This window comes from Lissotriton vulgaris, chromosome 8, assembly GCF_964263255.1.
Source record: "Lissotriton vulgaris chromosome 8, aLisVul1.2, whole genome shotgun sequence".
In the NCBI taxonomy this organism is placed as follows: domain Eukaryota; kingdom Metazoa; phylum Chordata; class Amphibia; order Caudata; family Salamandridae; genus Lissotriton; species Lissotriton vulgaris.
The window spans coordinates 451231030-451253198 of NC_141696.1; the positions used below are offsets into that span (position 1 = coordinate 451231030).

Here is a 22169-nt window from a genome sequence, read left to right on the forward strand (position 1 = left end):
TCATTCTGCCTCAACCATCAACTGGGCGAAATCTGAGACTTTTTTCCCCTAACAGACTGCACATTGCAGGCTCCCCTAGAATATTCTATTGGTTGGGTCGCTGACACTGTTAAATATTTGAGCATAATACTGCTCACGCCAAGCTACCGCAGTGGAATTGGTGACCCCAGTTCTTACACTCACACTAATAGAGAACACTCTTTTCATAAGATATTGGAGCGATTTTGTGTGCATGCTCCAAGGAGTCCTGACAAAGGTGTGAGATGCTTTAGCAAGCTGGAGTATTCCAAGCCGTGGGAGACCAGAAAGCATCTCCTAAAAGGCACAGTGATTCTCTCCTGTGATGAGTAACTTCTGAGGGGTCACCTTAATAGAATCAAACTTAGTTTATATAATTCTCTCTTTCCACTGTCTCCTCTCTCACTATTACCCTCTTTGTTCCATACTCTTCCTCTCTGGTTCTTGTTCCCTCCCTTCTCTTTCACTCCTGCTTCTCTTGCTCTTTCTATGGGTTCCCTGAAAAAATTATAGATGATCCCTGCTTTAATTGAGGTTTCATAAAGTTAACTCAAGTTGGTTAAAGTAATAGGTGAAGATTTAATACCACACCAGGTGCATGTATTCTCAGCCTAGCCCGAACACTTTTGAGTTCAACTGAACTAGTGGAATCACTGAACATGTTTACTCTGCATTAAATCACCCATACTGTGGAACACCGATAAGTTGACCCACGAACGCAACAAACTCTGGATACAGCGCTCCTCTCAATTACTGTTGCTTCTTTCCGCTTCTCTAACCCCCAACCCCCCCCCCCCCCCACTGGTACTTTTCACTTTCTTCCTATTTTTTCTCTTTCTGTGCCCTCTTGGCTTTTCTTTCTACTCCCTTCCCTTGTCTATCATCCTCTCTCACTCTCTGGCTCCCGCTCCCGTTATATCTTATTTGCTGCTCCCCAACTCAAGGTGAAGCAAGTCCAGCCACACCCATCTACTGGAGTTTAAGTGGGATTCTCATCCAGGTCAAGTTCCAAATTAGTCTGCCTTTGATGGACCAGAGTAAGAGTGAAGAAGGCAAGGCGCTCAGATCTGATTCCTCGCCCTCCTCTGTGGAGCTGAAATCCAGATCCATGACAACTGGCAAATCAAGTTTGAAAACGTGTTTAGATTATTTTTCTATGTTTTAACAAAAGGGGTAACCCTGTGTCCCTCAGAACCTGGGTAGGTGTGGTTAAAGACAAAATTGGTTCTGCCGGGTAACCGAATATATTGCTTTTAAGAAGTAATTCCGGTGTTTTACATACGTGACGTTGTTTCCTATATAAATACCTTGAACTATATTTGTCTTCAGAGAGGTTTCATTCAATTTAACTGCACTGGAGTTATTACATTGTGTTTTGAGCTAACCTAGCCTTTTCTTAAAAGCAATATATTCGGTTACCTGACAGAACCCATTTAGATTATTTTTCCAGGCAAACAGACCAGCTAATCCTATCCATGAGCTCGCTTAGTGGATACACCGCAGTATGTCAGCTGGATTTAGTCTGTGAAGATGCTGTTTAATAATGAAAAGGATGTAATAAATGGAATAGTTTCTTTCTACCGTACTTATTTTTGAATTCTGTAAAGGGTTGAAGAGAGATTTCGTTTGGCTGTGAAACACTTGGCGATTATCATGCATGAAAGCACAGTTTGATTCATTTCAGTGAGTGAAATGTTGTTTATGTTCAAACTGTGCTGTGTCACAGAAATTATGGGCAAGAGAAATTGAACTGTGTGGCATCACTGAGATTTTCCAAGACCTCAACATTTTCCATTTCTATTCTTTTTCAGAGTAGCACATAAACATAAACACAGTCTTTTTGAATCCATCCTTACTGCCCACGAAACTTTCCTTACCTATGTATGACCTGGGAGTCATTCCATTGAATCATTGTATACTGGCTGTATTTATTTTGTTTTAAAAAACCTTTTTATTGTTCTTTATTAGTTTTTGTATCTGTAGTGCCCCAGCACAAGTCAGCATTCTAGTGCTAACTCTGTATCTACACTTAACACCCACCCACCACTGATGTCACTGGTCAGGTGACACAGTATGAATAAAAGAGGCCGAGCCCACGTGCTCTGGGCCAGTTGCACCATGCATCCAGTGTGTCCTGTGTCAGCGTGATTGTAAGCATGAGGGCCTAGGGCCCGACCCTACAGTATCCATACATGAGTGAATCGGCATTATCTGTATACAGCATCTGACAATGTGAAGGTTCTCATTGTCGTCATTCTCACTATGAGCAGTATGTTCTGGGACTATCACCACTTGATTGTTTCATAGTGTGATGTGTCAGGGTGAGATTGTTTCATAGTGTGATGTGTTAGGGTGAGCTTTTATCTGACAATCCTTCCAGGCAATCATTCAATGGTTTCGTGCACTGTAAGCTATGCCTTTTCCTGTCTGTTTATATAGTCTAATTCATGTTTCAGTTTCAGCATTAGCTCATTTATTTAGATAATGTATCCACAGGTTCACTGCAGGCGCCCCTGCTGATTTCCGGTACTTTTCTCTGTGTCTTTTTTGCCAATATTAAGGCTAGATTTATAAATTTGAACACGTTTGTGTTTTTAAGACATTGAAAACTGCCCCATTAAACATAACAGCTGGCACGGTGTCCGTTGTTTCTTGGCGGTATCTCTTAAAATTTTGAGGACATCTCCCCCGTATTCCTGAAATGTAGGACAGCCCCAAACCATAGGGTAAAAATTCACCTCTAGTGACCTACACCTAGGACAATAATTATTGTTTCCTGCTTACATTCTTTCAATACTTTTGAGTGAGAGGTACGTCTGGTGAAGGTAATTAAATTGAGTGCATTTGAGGCATGCATTTCTAGAGACCATGTGTGGATATTTCGGCCACTTATACTATTTCTCATCTGTTATTGCCTGCCCTGTCTGTACTTCCGAATGTGCTCTTGAGTCTATATTTTCAGGTAGGTAAAGTTGTAACACGGCTTTTTGTGGCAGACTTATAGCTTTCTTACCATGACCGTAAGAAAGTGTAAAGTGCAGCAGTTCATATTTTGGTGGTTGGTGGAGCTTTCTTAGTTGTTAATTATTTTAGAAACTGTTTTTTGTTCTGTTTTGAGCAAAAATGGCGCCCGATTTGGAAGGATATGCCTAAGATTTTGTTATAACTGTACTTTGGACCTTCAAATACATTTTGAAAATCATGTCATCATAAAGTATCAAGGGACTCTCATTTTTGAAAATGGATATTTAATATCACCAGCTAATGCCCGAAAGCTTTATAAAATGTATGTCTTTTAAAAAAGAGTATATTTAATATTCCAACCTAATGAAATGTACCTCGAGCAACAACATCATTAAAATTGTGGTGGACTGTAGTGTGTTTATTAATTTTGCGGTACCATCCTATATGCAGCTTTACCACCTAGAAATAAAGTTACGCATATATAAAGGCACTGTCTTGTTGAATACATCCTTATTGCCAGTAAAACATTTCTTATTTGGATTTGAGTTTTATTAACAAGTTTATTCTGTTTTGCATACAATAATCATGGCAGATTTTGAAATATATGGCAAAGATTTCTTCATAACTATACTTTGGAACATTAAAAGTATTCTGTACATCCTACGTCTCCATAGAGCTTGAAGGGAATCGAGGAAGCATATTTCGAAAGGAGAATGTTTAACGGCACCATCTAGAATCCATTAACCTTAAAATATATGGCACGAGCAATAACATCATTGGAGTAGTCATGGCCAGTGGTGTACTTATCAACTTCTGGATATGTCTTGACGTTTCCAGGACCACAATTATAGGCAGCAATGGCACCTAAAAATAAAACATGTAAGTCTTTACAAACAATGTAATTAACAATTTGTCATTGATTATTTTGTAAGTTATCTTGTTTGTTATTAGCTTTAATATCAACGCAGTGACGAAAGAAGAGCCTTTTTCTCCTTCGTGATAAATTGACGTGCTCCCTCACCCTACCCCACCCCACGCATATATGTAGGTGGCGTTGGCAGCATTTAACCTTTCGTATGACCTGCAAGCATGAGGCTGCACTCTTACCCTGTCATTCCAGCTAGGAGTGCTGGTAGTTGCCCCTCAGTCATTTTCTAGAGCATGGCAGGCACTTCCACTCAGGTGCTCTTGTTGGATAAAAGAACTGCCAAAGCACACTGCTTCTCAGTCCTCCATTGTTGCCAGTGTTTGAAGAATCTACCAAATCTTTTTGTTTTGGCCCCTCCCCTTCCTCCTGGTATGTAATCTTTTTTTTTTTTTTTTTTTTTTTGTTGTAAGACATTTATTATGAACAAATGAAAGAGAAGATGCACACTGCGTCGCGCCAACAACCCGGAGGCAGGCCGCGATCAGGTAGGTTAAACAAAAATTACATAGAAATAGCTCAGAGGCCATCATCTGGCCGGGTCGATCATGCAGAGGTGAACTTAAGATACAATAAAACCTACAGCGTTTGCAGTGCAACTTCAGCGAGTAAACGGTCTTACTTTTCTCACAGTGCCGCTGACAATTTAAAGATAGCTAAAATCAAAGAAGCCGCCCCTAAGTAAGCAGCAGTCAACCACCTGCTACAGCGGCCATAAAGAGGATGTGTCTGTCAGCACCATTTTTCTCCCAACAGGACCCCCCAACAAGCTAAACCAGAAACTTCAAACATAGGTGCAAGTACGTGGAAACAGCATCCATACAACACTCCAGTTCACAAAGGTGTCGCGTGGGCCTGCCACAGGTTGTTCAGATAGAGGGTCAGCCATGTTCAGGGCGGGCATGTAAAGGCATCTTGGCCGTGCACAAATTGGCGAAGGGCGTGTGGGGTGGGGGGGGGGGGATGGGTAGTGAATTGTCCACAGGGGGACCGGTAGGATGGGGGGGGGCAGGGGACACCATCCTGGTCAGTGGAGGCAGCAAACGCGTAACCTGCGTCTTGGCAGGGCCTGTCAGTGTAAGCGCGGGACTGCGGGACCCCGTTCATTAACCTACGCAGCGCGCACCTTTAGCCCATGTCGTCTGAAATACTCGTAGCACGTGAGGTACCCTGGGAGTCAGAGCTCGTGCGTTCTGTAGTCCACTGTACAAACGGGCCCCATATGTCCGTGGGTCTGGAAGCGGTGGGCATGGTCTCCCAATAGTGCGTCAGTTGTGTGTGGCCGTAAGTCACATCCCTGATCCAGCTCTCAAGTGTGGGGAGGGCCGGTCTGCCCCAGTGCAGAGCGACCTGCCGTTTGGCATACAACAGGAGTAATGCATGCAGCTTCCTGTCGCTGGGCGCAGTGTTCTTAACATACCCCAGCAGTCCCAACAGTGGGGACGGTGAGTCACTCCTTTGAGTGATTTGATTAATGGCATTGAAGACCTCTGACCAGTATACCCTCAGCTTGGGGCAGCTCCAAGCCACATGAATAAAGGTTGCATCGTCACCCCCACATTTCCAGCAAGAGGCATCTTCACGGATACCCATTCGGCGTAGTAGTGCCGGAGTGCGGTAATATCTGTGCAGGAACTTGAAGTGGATAAGCCGCAGTCGATAGTTTGGGGATAGAGCTGTGAGTTGCGTGCAGCAATACTCCCATGCGTCATCCGGCAGCTGGTCCCCTAGGTCCTCAGCCCAAGCGGTCGTAGCCCTGGCCACTGTCACCGGGGCTTGTTCCTGCATGCAGTTATATAATCTGGACACCAGCTTTTTAGGGGAAGGTCGTGAAAGCAAGTTTTGGAGGGCGGCTAGTGTGCAAGGTTCTTCCGGGAAGCACGGTCCTATCTTCTTGCAAGATTCCCTAAGGGAATGATATAGTAATTTGTCAGCAAACGTGTAAGGCTGGTCCTCCCCATCAGCAGGCATCTCGAAAAACGTGCCATCTGGATATAGGTCAGCGAAGGTGAGAAGTCGATTCCCACGAATAGTGAGGACGTCACCTCTTGCTGTCAAACAAGGCAGCATCGGATTGCCCCTCAAAGGGACCGCTGGCGCATAAAGCAGGGAGAGACCGGCTCGTTTCTGAAGTTCTCGCCAGGACCAGCGGACCATTTCCACTGTGTCCACCTCACTCGACGGGCATGTTACCTTTCCATATAGTGCCACTCGCAATGGCAAGGGGGCGACCACTGCCAGTTCCACCGCCGCATGTGGCTGGTAAGGGGTGGGGTAGGCCCAGAAATGCAGGAACTGAGCTTGCGCACAGAGCGAATAGAGCTTCAAGTCTGGGGCACCTAGGCCCCCTTGTCGGAGCGGAAGCGTGAGTAGGTCCCAGGAGACTCTGGCTTGCCCGCCAGCCCACACCAGTTTCAGCAGCAGTGAGCGAACCCGGGTGTGGAAGTGCGCTGTCATAGGTAGTGGTACGTTGACGAACAAGTACAAGAATTTAGGAAGGACCACCATTTTGGCCAGTGCAATTCTAGCGACCAGGGACAGCGGTAGTCTATTCCAGGCCTCGACCTTTCCTTCCAACCAGTCCACCGTCCTACCAAAATTCAGCGACCACAACTCCTGCACATCTCGGCTGATCCAGATGCCCAAATACTTAACAGCCTCCGTCTCCCACCTGAGGGGGTAGTCAGGGGCAGGGCGATCAGTGCTTTCCGTCAGGGGGAAGGCCACCGACTTCGACCAGTTAATGGATATCCCTGCCAAACCCTCAAATCGAACAAATTCCCGAAGTAGCGGGCTCAGGTTGTCATTAGGGTTCAGGACGTACAAGGTGACATCGTCCGCGTACAGCGAGATCAGTAAGCTTCTAGCACTAAATCCGATGCCCCTTGCGGTGTGGTGCTGCCTAATTCGAGCCGCAAGCGGCTCCATCGCAATCGCAAAGAGGAGCGGGGACAGAGGGCATCCCTGCCTAGTACCTCTTGAGACCTTGAAGGGCTTGGAGACTAGACCGTTAACGCTCACCCGGGCTCTGGGTTCCGTGTAAAGGCGCTTGATCAGGGTCATGAAGTTCTGGCTGAATCCCATCCGCCTCAGTACACTGAAGAGGTAGGGCCATTCTAAGGAGTCAAAGGCTTTGGTGGCGTCCAGGAAGACCACCGCCGCCTGTACTGACGGGTGTAGATAGTGAAGGACCGAAAAAATCGTTCTGAGGTTATGTGATGTCGCTCGGCCAGGGATGAATCCCGATTGGTCCGGGAGCGCTATCAGTGGCAGCATCGGCTGTAATCTATCGGCAATTACTTTCGCGTATATCTTGGCATCCACGTTTATAAGGGACAGGGGCCTGTAGGAGTCTAGCTGCTGTTCATCTTTATCCGGCTTGAGGAGCGTGATAATGAGAGCCTCCCGCATGGAGTCTGGAAGGGAGTTGGACTCGAGAGCCTCAACAAATACAGAGTGTAGTCTCGGCGCTAGTTCAGCTACGTAGGTTTTATAAAAGGAGGTGGTCAGGCCATCTGGGCCAGGTGCCTTATTGGCCGGCATGCTTTTAATCACCTGGGCGATATCTTGTATTGTGACGGTGAGGTCCATGTATTGTCTGTGGTTGTTGTTGAACCACACAAGTGCTATGGAGTCAAGGAAGTCTCGCAGTGACGCCGGTGTCGTGGGTTGTCTTGAGGTGTGCAGGGTAGCATAGAAGTCTGCGAAGGCGCCCAGCACCGCCTCCTGGCCCACCACTAGGTTTCCGGTGTTATCATAAATAGTGTGTATATAGTTCGATTGTGTGCGGGGGGCAATCAGTCTGGCAAGAGTCCTGCTTGGCCTATCTCCCTCCCCATACCTGCGCGCCTCTGCCTGCTTCCCCAGGAACCGCACCTCCCGCTCCACCTCCTCATTGAAGGCCAACAGTTTTGCTTTCAGAGCGCCAGCAGTCGCCAACGATGGGTCGGAGCTAAAAGCAATATCAAGGTCCTTCAGTTCCCCCTCAAGTTTAGCTAACGTGTCTCTTATGGTGCGTAGGACCCCTGCTTTTCGTGCAATACATTGACCCCTGATTACAGCTTTAAATGCATCCCACACAATGGCTTCAGATGTGGCAGACCCAGCATTCTCAACAAAGTAGTTAGTGATGTCTTCTCTTATCTCCTCTACAAACACAGGGTCTGTGAGCACATGTGGGGGAAGGCGCCATTGGAACGCCCTATGTGTTGTGTCGGGGGGATGTAATACCAACATACACGGAGCATGGTCTGACAGTGATCTGGCCATGATATCAACATTTGACACCCATGTCGCAACCTCAGGAGACACCAACCAGAAGTCTAGTCGCGACCAAGCAGCTTTATGGTGGGTGTAGCAGGTCCCTACTTTTGCTCCCGGGTTTCTAACTCGCCACACATCTGAAAGCAGACCCTCACTCATGATATCAGAGATCGCTTGACGCGCTCTAGTGTGCTGCGGTCTGCTCACACCTCTGCGATCCATGTCATCATTTAACACAATGTTGAAGTCCCCCCCCAACACAACAGTCTGACAATCCAGCAACACAATTTTCGCCCAAACATTTCTAAAAAAGTCAGGATCATCCACATTTGGGCCATAGATTGCAGCTAGGACAATGGGTCGCCCTTGCAAAGACCCATGGAGCAGGACATACCTTCCCTCCGCATCCCTCACATGAGAGCACTCCCGCCAATCCAACCCTCTGCGAATGAGTATAGCAACGCCCCTTGCATAATTTGAGTAAATGGAAGAATAAACGTGCGCCCATCTTGAATTTTTCAATCTAGCTGAGGGAGTGACATTCAGATGTGTTTCTTGTAGGAAGCAAATATCTACATTGTGTCGTGACAACACGCCATGCATCAGACGGGCCTTTTTGAAGTCCCCAAGGCCTCTAATGTTCCAAGTCCAGAGTTTGATACCTCCCATTAAAGCGTCTTACAGCCCCAAATCCCCATCCCATATCCCCGCCCCCGGAAGCTATTTAGGCACCTAGACACCATATTCGCAGACCCAGCGCACAGATACATAGGCATGTGTAGTAGTACATTGCACCCAATACGAACCAAAACTCGCAACATGTGAAAACCCCCCATCCCTCCCCCTCCCTCAACAACCCCCCAATCAGGTCGTGACATATCCCAATAACATGTACACAATGCGTGAAAATACCCCAACATCAACAACAAAGGGAGGCACCCCATGAGGCGTGGTGCGCTCGGCAAACACCCCCGTGTACGCGGGGTGGCTACAATCAAACTTTAGTGTTCCTGGGTACTAGCAGTGCCCCCCAACCCGTAGTCTTCAAGGTCCGCAGCCAACCAGTGTCCCAGCGGGAGCGCGGAGACAGCAGCAAAGGCTGGTGCTCAATAGCGTCACAGTAACTTACCCCCAATTAGACAGTTCGGGAGGAGCAAACCTGTGCGAGAGATCAATCTGGCTTTCAACCTTAACTCAAAGAGTAAATTTGCAGTCGTGCAGGGTGAACATTGTAGAGACCTCAGTCATTGTCGCTCAGGTGCTCCGAAGCTTCCTCAAGTCTTGGCGATTTTCTCCTGGCCCCAGCACAAATGTGTTTAGCGAACTTGAGGGCTGATTTGGCGTCAGTGAAGAAGTGAGAGGTATTTTCGAGGTGAACCTTCAGCTTTGCCGGGTATAGGAGAGAGTAGGGCACTCCGGCTTGTAGTAGAACTTTCTTCGCTGGTAAGAATTCCTTCCGGGCCGCCTGCACCAGAGGGGTGAAATCCGGGTAGAAGGAGATGTGATTACCTTGATGTGTGATCTTACCCTTCTCTCTCGCCAAACGTAGAATGACGTCCCTATCTTGGTAGTTAAGTAGTTTAGCCAGGATCGGACGTGGTGGGGCTCCCACCGGGGGCTTCTTCCCTAGGGACCTGTGCGCCCTCTCCACCGTGAAAACCGGGGACAAATCCGGGTTGAACAGTTCATGCAGAAGGTTCGACACAAACGATTCCATCTTTCCCGTGTTTGTAGTCTCTGGAATGCCCGTAATGCGGATGTTGGACCTTCTGGAGCGTGCTTCCAAATCGTCCGATTTGGCGCGCAAATTGTCGAGTTCCCGCTCCAGCGTCGTGATGTGCCGCTTAGCCTGTTGCTGGAATTCGCTACATTCGGTTTGCCTGTTTTCGAGACAGTCCAGTCGCTTCTCGTGGGTGTCCACCTTAGTCTTCACGGTTTCGAGTTGCGCCGTCATGTTATCCAGTTTTGCATCTATACTCTTCAAGCTGGTTCTCACCTCCATGATGAGGGCCCCAAAGTCTATGTCCGGGGTAGCACCTTGCGATGACGATGCGCCAACATCCGGCTCCATTGTCGCGTTCTTCGGTGGCTTTCTACTGTCAAAAGTCAGCTTAGATTGTTTGGCGTCGTTTTTCCCCATCTCAGCAGTCCAGAGAGATCCACCAGCCACGCAATGGGGCAGCACCCCTCTGTGCCACCACTAGCGGGTGCCCCGTGTGACCGTGACTGTCCAGGCGGTGCCAGTGCGCGCCAGGCGTTACTACCTAAACGTGGGAAGGCGGGCCAGCCGCGTGGATGACCTCTGTAGGTGCCCCGTGAGTTCAGCAAGCTGCAACGCTTGACTAGGGTCTTCTCCGGATTTAAAATGGCGGGCTCTCGCAGTGCAGTGAGGGGTCCGCTCACACCGCTAGGAAAGCGCAGCACAGGGGCTCAAGGGGAGCAGGGCTGCAAGGCGCCTCTCCGTGTGTGCAGCCGTGTGTCCCGCCGAGCTGAAGGTCAGCGGGAGGTCCAGGCGCAGCTGCGGAACGGCAGGACCTACAGGGGACCGCGTCCCTCCTTAGCCCCCTCTCACCTCCTCTCCTGTCGTCGCCGTGATATAGATGGCGCAGGTTCAATCTCTCCGATCCCCACTGGGTGCAACACTGGCCAGCGCCGCCTCCGGCGGTCTCAGGATAACTACACCACGGCGCGGCTGTTCCACCAAGCCGCGCCGGTCTCCGTTAGCACCCCACAGCCTCTAGCCAAGGTAGCTCTCCGCCGGCAGTAGTGGGGGCTCAGCAGTTAGTTGACCTCGGCGAGTTCCGCTCAAGCAGCCGGGGCCTCCACAGCCGCGGCCCACAGTGACTCGCGGCTTACAGCAAGGGGCACTTCCGGCGCGGGTCAGGACCAGCCCGCCAGCCGGCGAAAAAGTAGCACGTCTCCGCTTCAAAGGGGGACTGTCTCCGCTCACCAACCTCGGGTCGGAGGATCACCAGGGTGCAGGTAGCAGAACCCGGGTGGTGTGGGTGTCTGCAGTCGCCAGGAACAGGATTATTGAAGGATCAATCGGAGTAGCCGGCGGAGCTCACTCAAAGAGCGGCCATCTCGCTGCTCGGCTAGCCACGCCCCCTGGTATGTAATCTTCTTTGTATAATACATGTGGTAGGTGAGCTCAATCCCACCACATTACCGCATCCAGGCAGTTCTTGCCTGCACCTCACAGGTTTCTACGCAAGCCAGGCAGGGAAAAATGCAAATGGTAGCTGAGAGAAGTGGTTGTGTAGAGGATGCCCTCAGTAAAGAAATAATAATACAACTATAAAAAGGGTGCTCAATGGGGACCCTTGTGAAAAAGGTAATCCAGGCATGAGGGCCACCCCACAACGAAGTTTAATAAAACAGACGGGAGGCACTTGAAACAAAAAAATCAAGCATTAACAATGGTAAGTGTTCTAGCTTTTTGATAGAGTTGGGCCACATTGCGTGTGTTACCTCAGCTTTTCTAGAATGAGTATCCCATAATGAAGAAACATCTTGGGCTAAAGCTAAGTGGATGCTGAGGAATAGGGCCCCTTTGATGAATACACTGCTTTACAAGAGTTAAGCAGTACCCTCAAAGAAGAGTGCCATGAAAAGGAGCCGGAAGATTGCATTTACCTAGTAAGTGCTGATCTTAAAGGGCTTACATAGGAGGATACTGCTTAATAGATACTTTTTACAAAGGGCATCCAAACTGCATTAAAATGCCCCAGGATAGATTGGACTCTTTGCTTTACTCGCAGAGTTGCAGTGGGGCACAGTGAAGTTCTGTAGGACCTGTCCTACTTGCCAAATGAGTAGTAAATTTGCAGGTAAAACCACAGTACCTATGCTGCTGATGATGGTAGTGTGTCATTTGAACTTGTGAGCATTAACATCCTTGGTACAGTTGACTGCCCCAAACAGCCCTCCCCTCATCATCCGGCAACACATCTTGGTTGTGGTGGGCCATGCTACCAGATAAAAAGAGGAAGTTCTTCTGAGGAGCACAGTGGCTAAGGTAGTTCAAAGATCACTCCTAAGATCTTGCAATGGGTAGAATATCCCAAGATGGTACTTTCCTGTGAGAAGTTGGCCTGATATATGATGTTCACTAGTTCTAGTGACCACCTTGTATCAGTCCAAACAACCCTTATGGTGATTGGTTGGAAGTCAACCTTATAGGCCAGCTATCCTAGTAGCGTGGACAAAAGCAGTCTTTAGGCTAAACTCTTTATGGCATGTTAAGCCAGCTGTTTTACCACATATAACCTTTGAATACCAAATGAAAAGGACACCACACAGGTTGTTATGAAAATAAACAGTTATTTATTAACTAACATACACCTCTGAACTCTTTATGAGGTCAGAGGGCTAAGCACATGACAAACTCTTGGGAAAAATACGTTTAAGTTGCACGATTTACAATGGGGCACGACAAACCATATACTAAATAAATGGAATGCGAAAGTCAATTAAAGGAATGGAGCTGTCCAGAGGTTGTAGGATCGCTGGGACCACACTATACTAACTTGAGGTAAGTAATAGGAGGCCCACGGAGCGCGTGTGCAGAGTGTGAACTCACACGCGAGATGCGTACAAACATCTATGGACAGTACAGTTTAAAGAAAAGGTGAGTACGGACGTTCCTGACTAGATAGGACTGAAACGACAATGGAACTGGACACTAGGAGAGTCAAGCTACCCTTGAGCACCGAAATGCTCGTGTTACCTCACCTACAGGCTGCGGGTGCATAGGTGTGAAGTCGTGTCGGGTTTCTGCGTCGAAGTCTATGGAGCCTTGAAGAAAGATGCTGCAGGCGACCAGGAGGAAGATGTCCGGTGCAATCCAAGGGTGGATTGGTGAAGAGATGAACCTGAAAGCAGAGGGGACAATGTTCAAAGTCACTAGCCAGTGACTGGAGTGGAACCAGGAGTGGAACCAGATGTCGTCGTCGTGATCAGGTGAGGGTGGACGCTTTTCTCTGCAGCCACGTGGACCAGGCGGTGTCTACGACAACCAGGATGGAGACACGAGCTGTCCCACGCAGGCTCTCGCTGTCAGCGGTGTCGTCTCCGGATTCGGGTTCAACAGGCCTTGGCAAAGGCAACCCACGCGGTGAGTGGAAACGGCATCTGGAGTGGACCCGGAGGGTCCGGGGTGCCCCTCTTTTGGAAGGGAGCAAGGGCCAGTCTGGAGCAACCAGACCAGCAGCAAAGTTGTCGGTGTTCGTCGTCTAGGAGGTCACTAGCCAGCTGGCAAGTGACCAGACAACGCGTCGAGCAGCAAACAGGCAGAAGGGCCCCACGCAGATCTCGTGGATGCTGGAGGGCTGATCTTCGATGCAGGAGCTTCTCGGGGTCAGGGCTTCTCAGTACCCAAAGCACTTGGACGAGGAGGCCTCGGAAGTCGTGCTGGAGAGAAGTGCTGCTTCTTTCAAGATGGCCGGTCCCACGTGTCTCGTCGCACCCACGGGTCTCAGCTCGGCTGCAGATGTGGGTTTAGGTCGGAGAGGTGGGAATCCGGGTCTCGTCGGGCTCTGAAGTCTGGATCCCTTGCAGGAAGACGACAAAGGGAAGTCGCGGTACGCTGATGGTGCCTGCAGATGCAGGGTGGACACTCCTTGCCCACAAGGGAGATTCCTTCTGTCTTCTGTGGAGCAGAACGTCGAGGTCCAGAGTTTCTTCTTGTGAAGTTGATCAGGATAATCTAATTTGGAATGGGACCAGCTCCTACCTTTATTCAGCTAAAGGGGGCTGCACTACGACTAGGTCCCTCCTCTGGGTGGGACCAGGAAGGGGGGTGGTTACACCCCCTTTCCTTTGTCCGGTCCTGCGCCAGCTCTGGGACTGGGGTGCCCCAGGAACTGGTTTGGACCGGCATATGCACAGGGACACCTTGTGCGCCCCATGCATGTCTCATTCCTTTCAGCCCTGTCCTACCTAATACACAAAATCCTGTCTGGGGTGGTGCTAGCACCTCTCAAGGCAGGAAACCCTTTGTCCAAGCCTCCCTTGCTGGAAGGACTCCCAGCAGCAGGAGGTCAGACTTGTGTCTGCGGTGGCAGCATCCATTTTGGAATGCTGAGGCTCGAGTTAACTTTAACCGGGGTTCACAGTTACATCCATCTCGTGTCCCTCTAGAAGGGTGGAATGCTAACCCCGTCACCAGAATTGGCGAGGGGTTAGTATTCCAATTCGTATGACACCTTACTCGACATGTTTTGATAATGTGATACCAAAGTTAGCAAATAACCGCGAGGATTATAATGCACTTAAGAGTATATGGTACGCGTTATCATAGAACAGCTATCAGGACTTGGTTCTGCAAGCTGCAAACGGGCTCAGCTCATGCCAGAGCACCATCTCACATAATTCCAAGCACTCTGCCTTCAGGATTGTTAAGGCCTGCCAAAGGAGTGACTGATAGGAGGATATGTGTCCATTTTAGGGTTAGATACAGGTATACTATATCTAAAGCAAAGGGTGATTACACCACCTTGCCCCAGCTGTCGTGCAGCCAGTTGTGTCAGATTTGGATGGCCAGCCAGGGGTGGCATAAGACATGCTGCAGCCCCTGGTAGGCCCTGGGTACACCTATGCCCTGGATACCTAAGGTATGCTATTCAGGGACTGATAAGGCGGCCCAGTACCAATTAGTAAATGCACCTAGGGTACATGCTTGTCAATTTAGAAAGAGAACAGCTAGGCTGTGGGTCTGATTAGCAGGCCCACAGCCAGGGAAAGTCGTAAACCAGTGAAGCAAAAATCGGGGGTGACCATAGGATTGCAGACCCCACTCTCCTACATTTCCAACCAGGGAAAGAATTTAATTTACTCTTACAAGAGAGCGATGTGGGAGCAAGCTGGTGTGACTTCCCACTTCTCCTTAGAATACCACCTGTATTCTAGTAGGTTGGTGGAACTGTTTAACATGAGTGTTAAGAGAATGACAGGAGTTCTACCATAGAACCTCATAGGAAGAAGAAAGTTGGTTCAGCCCTTTTGAATTTCTATTTGGGCATTCAGTTCATGGCCCACTCACCTTGGCTAGAGAAGAGTGGGAAGGAACTTCTAAGTGAAGCAAAAAGGATGTGGTGGGCTATGTGATTGGCCTCAGTAGACTGATGGCACAGTACATGTGTGTAGCAAAGAAAGATATTCAGACAAACCAAGAGCTGATGAAGGGGTGGTATGACCAGAAAACAGTGCTGATTTGGTACTAGGCGGGTCAAGAGTTATTGGTGCTGAAGCCCATTTGTCCCAGCACACTGGAGGATGAGTGGTCTGGGACATACAGTCTGGCACAGAAGATTTCTGATGTTAACTACCTAGTGGACACTGATGTCACTTGGGAATTATAGACGGTGTTCCATATGAACTGGCTGAAGCATTACCACCGGAGAGATTTTATTGTGGACGTCCTGGCAATGACAGGGGAGACTGAGGAGGATAGTAAGCTACTCTCTGACCTATTGCACAGTGGTGAGAAGGATGGCCCTGTAGAAGAGGTTAATCCTGCCCCTAAAAGGACTACTAAACAGCAAGAAGAGTGTAGAAAGGTACTGAGACTATTTTCCCATGTTTTCTCACTAACACCAGGGTTGGTGCCCATCTATGTACATGGGATAGCTTGCCAGTGAAGAGCAAGGTTAATAGGATGTCGGACCTGTTCCAAGAGCACATAAAGATAGAGGTAGCTAAGATATTGGACCCAAGAGTGAATGAGCGCTCCCGTAGTCCCTGGGCCATCCCAGTGGTTTTGGTTCCCAAGCAACAGTTCAAAGACCTGCATTTTGGTTTCCTCAGTGAGGTAACTAAGAACAAAGCACTCCCCATTCCCCAAGCTTATGAGCTGGAGGACCGGCTGGGTGCTGTGGTAGTGCTTGGGTACTTTTGTTCTGACCAGTGGACTTTGGCAGGCTGCTTAGTGCCAAGGAGAAGAATGTATTCTTGCTACCAGAGGGCCTGTATCAGTTTAAGATCATGCTGATTAGGCTTAAGAATGCACTTGAACTTTTCAGCACCTGGTGAACTATTTTGTAGTGGATCCTGAGAAGTTTGTATGGCCTACCATGTCAGCATTGCTATCTTTTGCAATTTGTGGGAAAACTGCCTGAGCCATCTGGAACAGGTGGTGGGCAGGAAGCAGGTGGCAAAATAGACCATCAAGGCAACCAAGTGCTAGAGGGGGCAATCCTCTGTTGTCTACCTTGGACATCAGATAGGCAACCAGAATATCCACTCATTGGGTGCCAAGATCCAGTCTGTTTTAAAGTAGGAGGTTCCCACTAGCCAGACTCGTTTAAATGCTTTTCTAGGACTCACAGAACATTTGTGGCCAAATATTGTCCAGTGCTGTCCTCTTTACAGCGCTGACATCCAAGCAGCCCAGCAAAGGAATCTGTAGTGTCAGAATGACTTTAAAAACTACAAGGCAACACTGTGTAGTACTTCTGTATTGAAGACATCTAGCTACGGCCAACCATTGATTATACAGAGGCCTCAGACATACCATTTGCAACAGTACTGGCTAACTCAATTACACAGGTAAAGAGCTTCTGGTGGCATTCATAAATCACAGATTGCTTCCTAAAGAAGATATTTGGGCTGCAGCTGAAAAGGAATGCTTTGCAATAGTATGGGCCCTGAGAAGGTTCCAGTCTTACTTATTTGCTATCACGTTTGAGGTTCGAACAGATGACAAACCACTCAAGTAGTTAACACCAATCAAGGAGAAGGATCCCAAGTTTCTGAGATGGTCTGTCTCAATAAAAGGTGTAGATTTCCGTGTAAAATTCAGAGCAAAGATCAACATGGGAATGCAGATGGACATTCCCCCGGTTTTGTTGATTTGATGGTCATGCTTCTCTAAAGTGGAGTAAGGTTCTAGGTAGTCTGACCTGGAAGGGGTATCTTTAGGGACAGTGAAACAAAAGGAAGGTACACAGTTCCTAGGTTAAGAGGTTGTTACCCAATTCCAGCTGAACAAGAGTGTGTGGTAGAGGAAGTAAAAGCAGGGGCTGTGTCAAGGTAGAAGGAGGGGGGAATTCCTCCTTGTGGAACTAGGGCTCTCACACACCCAGCAAGCTAGGTGTCATGCTTCATCATTTGATGAGCCGGCGCTGCAATGCCCAACGGGCACCCTTAAAGGGTCTCTTTTCCGGAGATCTTTTGTTCCCGCCGTAAGGGTGCAGTGGTGGTGAGGGGGCCTAGTCTAATGTAGATGTCAGTGGGGTGAGTTTAAAATAGGTTAAGGATTCCTCAGTGATGCTTAATTCATTTGGGTACCTTACCTAGGGTAAGAGGAAAAAAGGAGGGCAGTGTGTTCTCTGTGTTAGGTACAGGAAACTCTACTCTACTCCCTAGTGGTCAACATGTTTCTCACCATACAGTTGTCTAGGAGAGATCCAAGGCGATTCTTCAGGACCGTGCAGAAAGGGTAAGTGGAAAAATAATAATTACTATCTACAATTTCGCGTGGAAAGTATAGGGGTTATACTTGCCACTTTTGAAGCGCACCTAGGGGAATCCTCCTAGGAAAATGAGGCCACCTGTAAATAGAGAAAGGCATGGGGGGGGAATGGCATGCACAAGGGTCACATAAAGAACACAATTTGCTTTCGAAATGTTGGAAGGTGAAGTGCATATAATGCCATTGTTGTGCCTATCTCATATATATTAAAAACAATTATGCTCCAAAACCTGAAAAAAAAATAGACACAAGTAACACATTTATAAGGTGCTGTTAATCTACATTCTGCGGCTATCGTGTAGTGTCCCTAAGGTAGGTTAAAAAAGCAGTTCAGAGACTTCAAAAACAAGTACGCCTTTCTGAAGTGTGGGACAGGCCCAGATATACACTATTCATAAGGCACCTAAGAGTTCACTCGGTCAAATGAGGTAGTCCACTAGCTCGGAAACTTAAAATAGGTGCTCGAGGAGGCAAACATGGTTAGAATCACTCTGGTGCCATACATACACAAACGGTAATGCCAAGCCTGAACCAGCATACGATCCCGTCTTTTATGGCCATTGACAGAGTACACCGTTAACATCCACTAATACATATCTCAGGGTAGGGAAGCCTCACAGGGTCCGTAGTGCCCCTCTGGTGGATCTTAGCGGGTTAAATGAGTAAGTCTAACCGGTTACCCCATCCACAGCAAACCCCGTATTTGCGCTTACCTGTTCCGAAGTACGGAACTATCTTCACGACCTACCCCTACCGCCGCTCCTCAGGGTGGTAAGATCATATCGCACCAGATGTATGTTAACTATTTCCTTTTGAGGGACGGGTTTTCTATTTAGAAAAACAACTCGATATGCACATGTCTGACTATTTAAACTTAGCCATCACCACTCTAAGATGGCCGACACTCTCTACTTTCTAATCTGGGCCATTTTCGATCTAAACATATGACCCGCAAAACCAAGCCCACCGCAGCGCACTCATCCCCGGCAGACCTATGAACCCATTAAGTACTTATACTAGCGATCGCGCAGCCCTCATTACCACTACGGCCCCTGTGAGGCTTATCTACCCTGAGATCTGTATTAGTGGATGCTACCGGTGAGCGACTATTCGCTTGATTATCTGGGCCCATGAGCAAATTGGGGCACAATCAAACCGCCGCCGATCCCGCCGCTTCTCATACAAAAGAGAAAACTCCCCGCCCGCCCCCTCCACCACATTGCAGCATGGAGGTGGCCCACACCAGTCGGGGATCAGTACGGATGTGTCACATTGCACGTTGGGGTGATATAGACCCTTCTGATCCACTCCTGGCCATACACGGGCACTCCAGGCCAACCCCCGACTCTGTTGATGGCCATAAAAGACGGGATCGTATGCTGGGTCAGGCTGGGCATTACTTTTTGTATGACTCCAGAGTGATTCTAACCATTTTTGCCTCCTCAAGCACCTATTTTAAGTTTCCGAGCTAGTGGACTACCTCATTCAACCAAGTAAACTCTTAGGTGCCTTATGAGTAGTGTATATTTGGGCCTGTTCCACACCTCAACAAGGCGTCCTTGTTTTTGAAATCTCTGAACTGCTTTTTTAACCTACCCTATGGACACTACTGTTGCGTGTCTCGATACCGCTGCATCCAGATGAGGCCTGTGCTTTCCCCACTTTAGGTGAGTCTCACACGACAGCCAGAGAATGTAGATTAACAGCACCTTATAAATGTGTTACTTGTGTCTATTTTTTTCCCAGTTTTTGGAGCATAATTTTTTTTAATATATATGAGATAGGCACAACAATGGCATTATATGCACTTCACCTTCCAACATTTCGAAAGCAAATTGTGTTCTTTATGTGACCCTTGTGCATGCCATTCCTCCCATGCCCATCTCTATTTACAGGTGGCCTCATTTTCCTAGGAGGATTCCCCTAGGTGCGCTTCAAAAGTGGCAAGTATAACCCCTATACTTTCCACGCGAAATTGTAGATAGTAATTATTATTTTTCCACTTACCCTTTCTGCACGGTCCTGAAGAATCGCCTTAGATCTTTTCTAGACCACTGTATGGCGAGAAACATGTTGACCACTAGGGAGTAGAGTAGAGTTTTCTGTACCTAACACAGAGAACACACTACCCTCCTTTTTTCCTTTTACCCTAGGTAAGGTACCCAAATGAATAATGCATCACTGAGGAATCCTTAACCTATTTTAAACTCGCCCCACTGACATCTACATTAGACTAGGCCCCCTCACCCCCCACTGCACCCTTACGGCGGGAACAAAAGATCTACGAAAAAGAGCCCCTTTAAGGGTGCCCTTTGGTCATTGCACCACCGGCCCAACGAGGAGCAGGCTCAAATGATGAAGCATGACACCTAGCTTGCTGGGTGTGTGAGAGCCCTAGTTCCACAAGGAGGAATTCCCCTCCTCCTTCTACCTTGACACGGCCCCTGCTTTTACTTCCTCCACCAGACACTCTTGTTCAGGGGGAATTGGGTGACAACCTCTTCATCTAGGAACTGCGTACCTTCCTTTTGTTTCACTGGTAATTGGGCAAGTATGCTGGACCTATTTAAAAGCCCTTTCAACAATTTTTCCCCCTCCTTTTGATACATATCTTTAGGGACAGGAATGCCCTCTGTGTGGTGAGTAGCTGACTAGGTGTGTACCACTGGCCTGACAGTGGAGACTGCATGTGAAACTAACATTGTGTCTGTACATTAGCTAGTCTATTGTATACACTAAGGCCTGGGCCTGTCCATGATGATTCTTAGGTCTAGAGAATGTTCTAGGACCTAGCGGGTGCACCAATCATACCCTTTATCTAAACATACGACTACTGTCCATGTCCCAGGTTGTTGACATTAAGTGTGTGGCATAATACCAATATTTGTGGATTATAGTACTAACAAACTATTTTCCTGGTTCGGCTGGAGTTCTGTGCCTACATGTCCCACTTGTGTAAAGTTACACTTGTAGGTGACACTAATATCTGTGCGCTGACATTGCAGGGCTGTTCACAAAATGCATTTTGTAGTACATTAGTAGTACTGCAATAGTACTACTAATGTCCTACAAAATGCTATTCACAAATTTACGTGCAGAGGTTCTGCCTTTAACCTGCCTATCCTTTCCTATGTGGAGTTGTCTACCCCAATTTTGAAGTTTCCACACACACAAATTTACTTTTTAGTCGTACATATTGGAGGGACAAAAGTGAGTGGTGGGAAAATAGGGATTATTTAGGACTAGGTAGGAGGTAATCCGGCAGGAGTGAGGGGAGGTTTAGGGAGGAAAGTGCAGCCACCCAAAACAGAGTGTAAACACATTGCTATACACAAACTGTACTTCTGAAGTTACTTCAGCTAAAAATGAATAAAACAGTAGTAAATGTACACCAGCTCAGAGCTGGAGCAAGTCCAGCACCACACCTGGACAGCCACTGGTACTACAACATCTTCCCATATAAAATGGTGATGGTAGGGACTTAAAATAAAACCCCATAGAAAATATAGTTAAATTAAATTATTTAAAATAGTTAACATATAGATAAATGTAATGTCAGAAAAATTATCTAAAAAGAAAATATAGTATTGTATTTTAAAATACTTGAATACCCTTTTTTAAATTGTAGCAATTGAAAAATATATATATGTATTTAAATTGCTTATAATTATATGCATTCAACCAGTTTTAATAATTAGTAATACATAATACAAAAAATATTTGTGTGGGGATTTTTTTAATTTAACTTCAGAAAACCAGTTGTGATTTAATTGATTCGAAATTATTAAATGTAACATTTTAATTCAGTTATTAACGCTGTGTGTTTTGGTTCTACATTTAAAATAAAATTAACATTTATATTTGACATAAAAGTGGAAAGTGAGAGATTTGGGGCGCAAGAGGGCGGCCGTGATCACGGCCGACTAGGGTGGTGCTCCGCACTCTTGGACTTCATCTCCCCCCTGAGGGTGCTTACCTCGGTGTTTGCTGAGCATAATTGAGCCCTTTTGCATGGTGCTTCTCCCCCGGCTGGAATCTGTTCGTGCGGGTCATACCGCTAATCTATTTTCTATTTGGCGTTCTCCTGTTCATTCCCGCCCCCGTCATCGCTCGGCTCCGGCTCCAGTTCTGTTCCGCTCCGGCTTTTGAAGCAACTCCTGGCCGGGCAGTGGTCGATCTTCAGCATTCCTGATTATGCCTCTGAAGCCGCCCATGAAAGGAGCCACGGCTGTTACAAAAACCCGCGGCTCCACAAGAAATGTTCCCGATGTAGAAGGGAAAGAATCCTTGGCTCCGTCCGGTGGTGGCAGTGAAAAGTTGACTGCAATGAAATCAGCGTCTATCACTTCCTCAACATCAAGGAAAGAGCAGACATTGCCGGATCTGTTTAATCGGCGAAACCTTAAGGAACAGGTTCCTGGTGCCGGTGGAAATTCGAAAACTTCCGAGAAGCCGCGGGACTCTTTAAACAATCAAAAAGTTGTTGCCGGTAAGGAGGTGGCAGTGGCTCCTACTCTTTCAGCGTCA

At 47.6% G+C, this 22169-nt stretch overlaps 1 protein-coding gene and 1 long non-coding RNA gene across 3 annotated transcripts in view; one reads left to right on the forward strand and one right to left on the reverse strand.

Moving 5' to 3' along the window:
• The first annotated feature begins 500 nt into the window (after positions 1 to 500).
• LOC147697166 (uncharacterized) lies at positions 501 to 3603 on the forward strand. The gene is made up of 3 exons (XR_015299142.1): positions 501 to 1176; positions 1469 to 1991; positions 2202 to 3603. It is a non-coding gene; the product is annotated as an uncharacterized LOC147697166 (long non-coding RNA).
• Positions 2201 to 22169, reverse strand: part of LOC147697167 (lysozyme g-like) — a 194687-nt gene continuing 174718 nt past the window's right edge. For both annotated transcript variants that reach the window (XM_086933304.1, XM_086933303.1), the window contains one exon: positions 2201 to 3846. In XM_086933304.1, the coding sequence (XP_086789430.1) occupies positions 3713 to 3846 (134 nt within the window). In that variant the 3' untranslated portion in view covers positions 2201 to 3712. The remainder of the gene's footprint in view (positions 3847 to 22169) is intronic.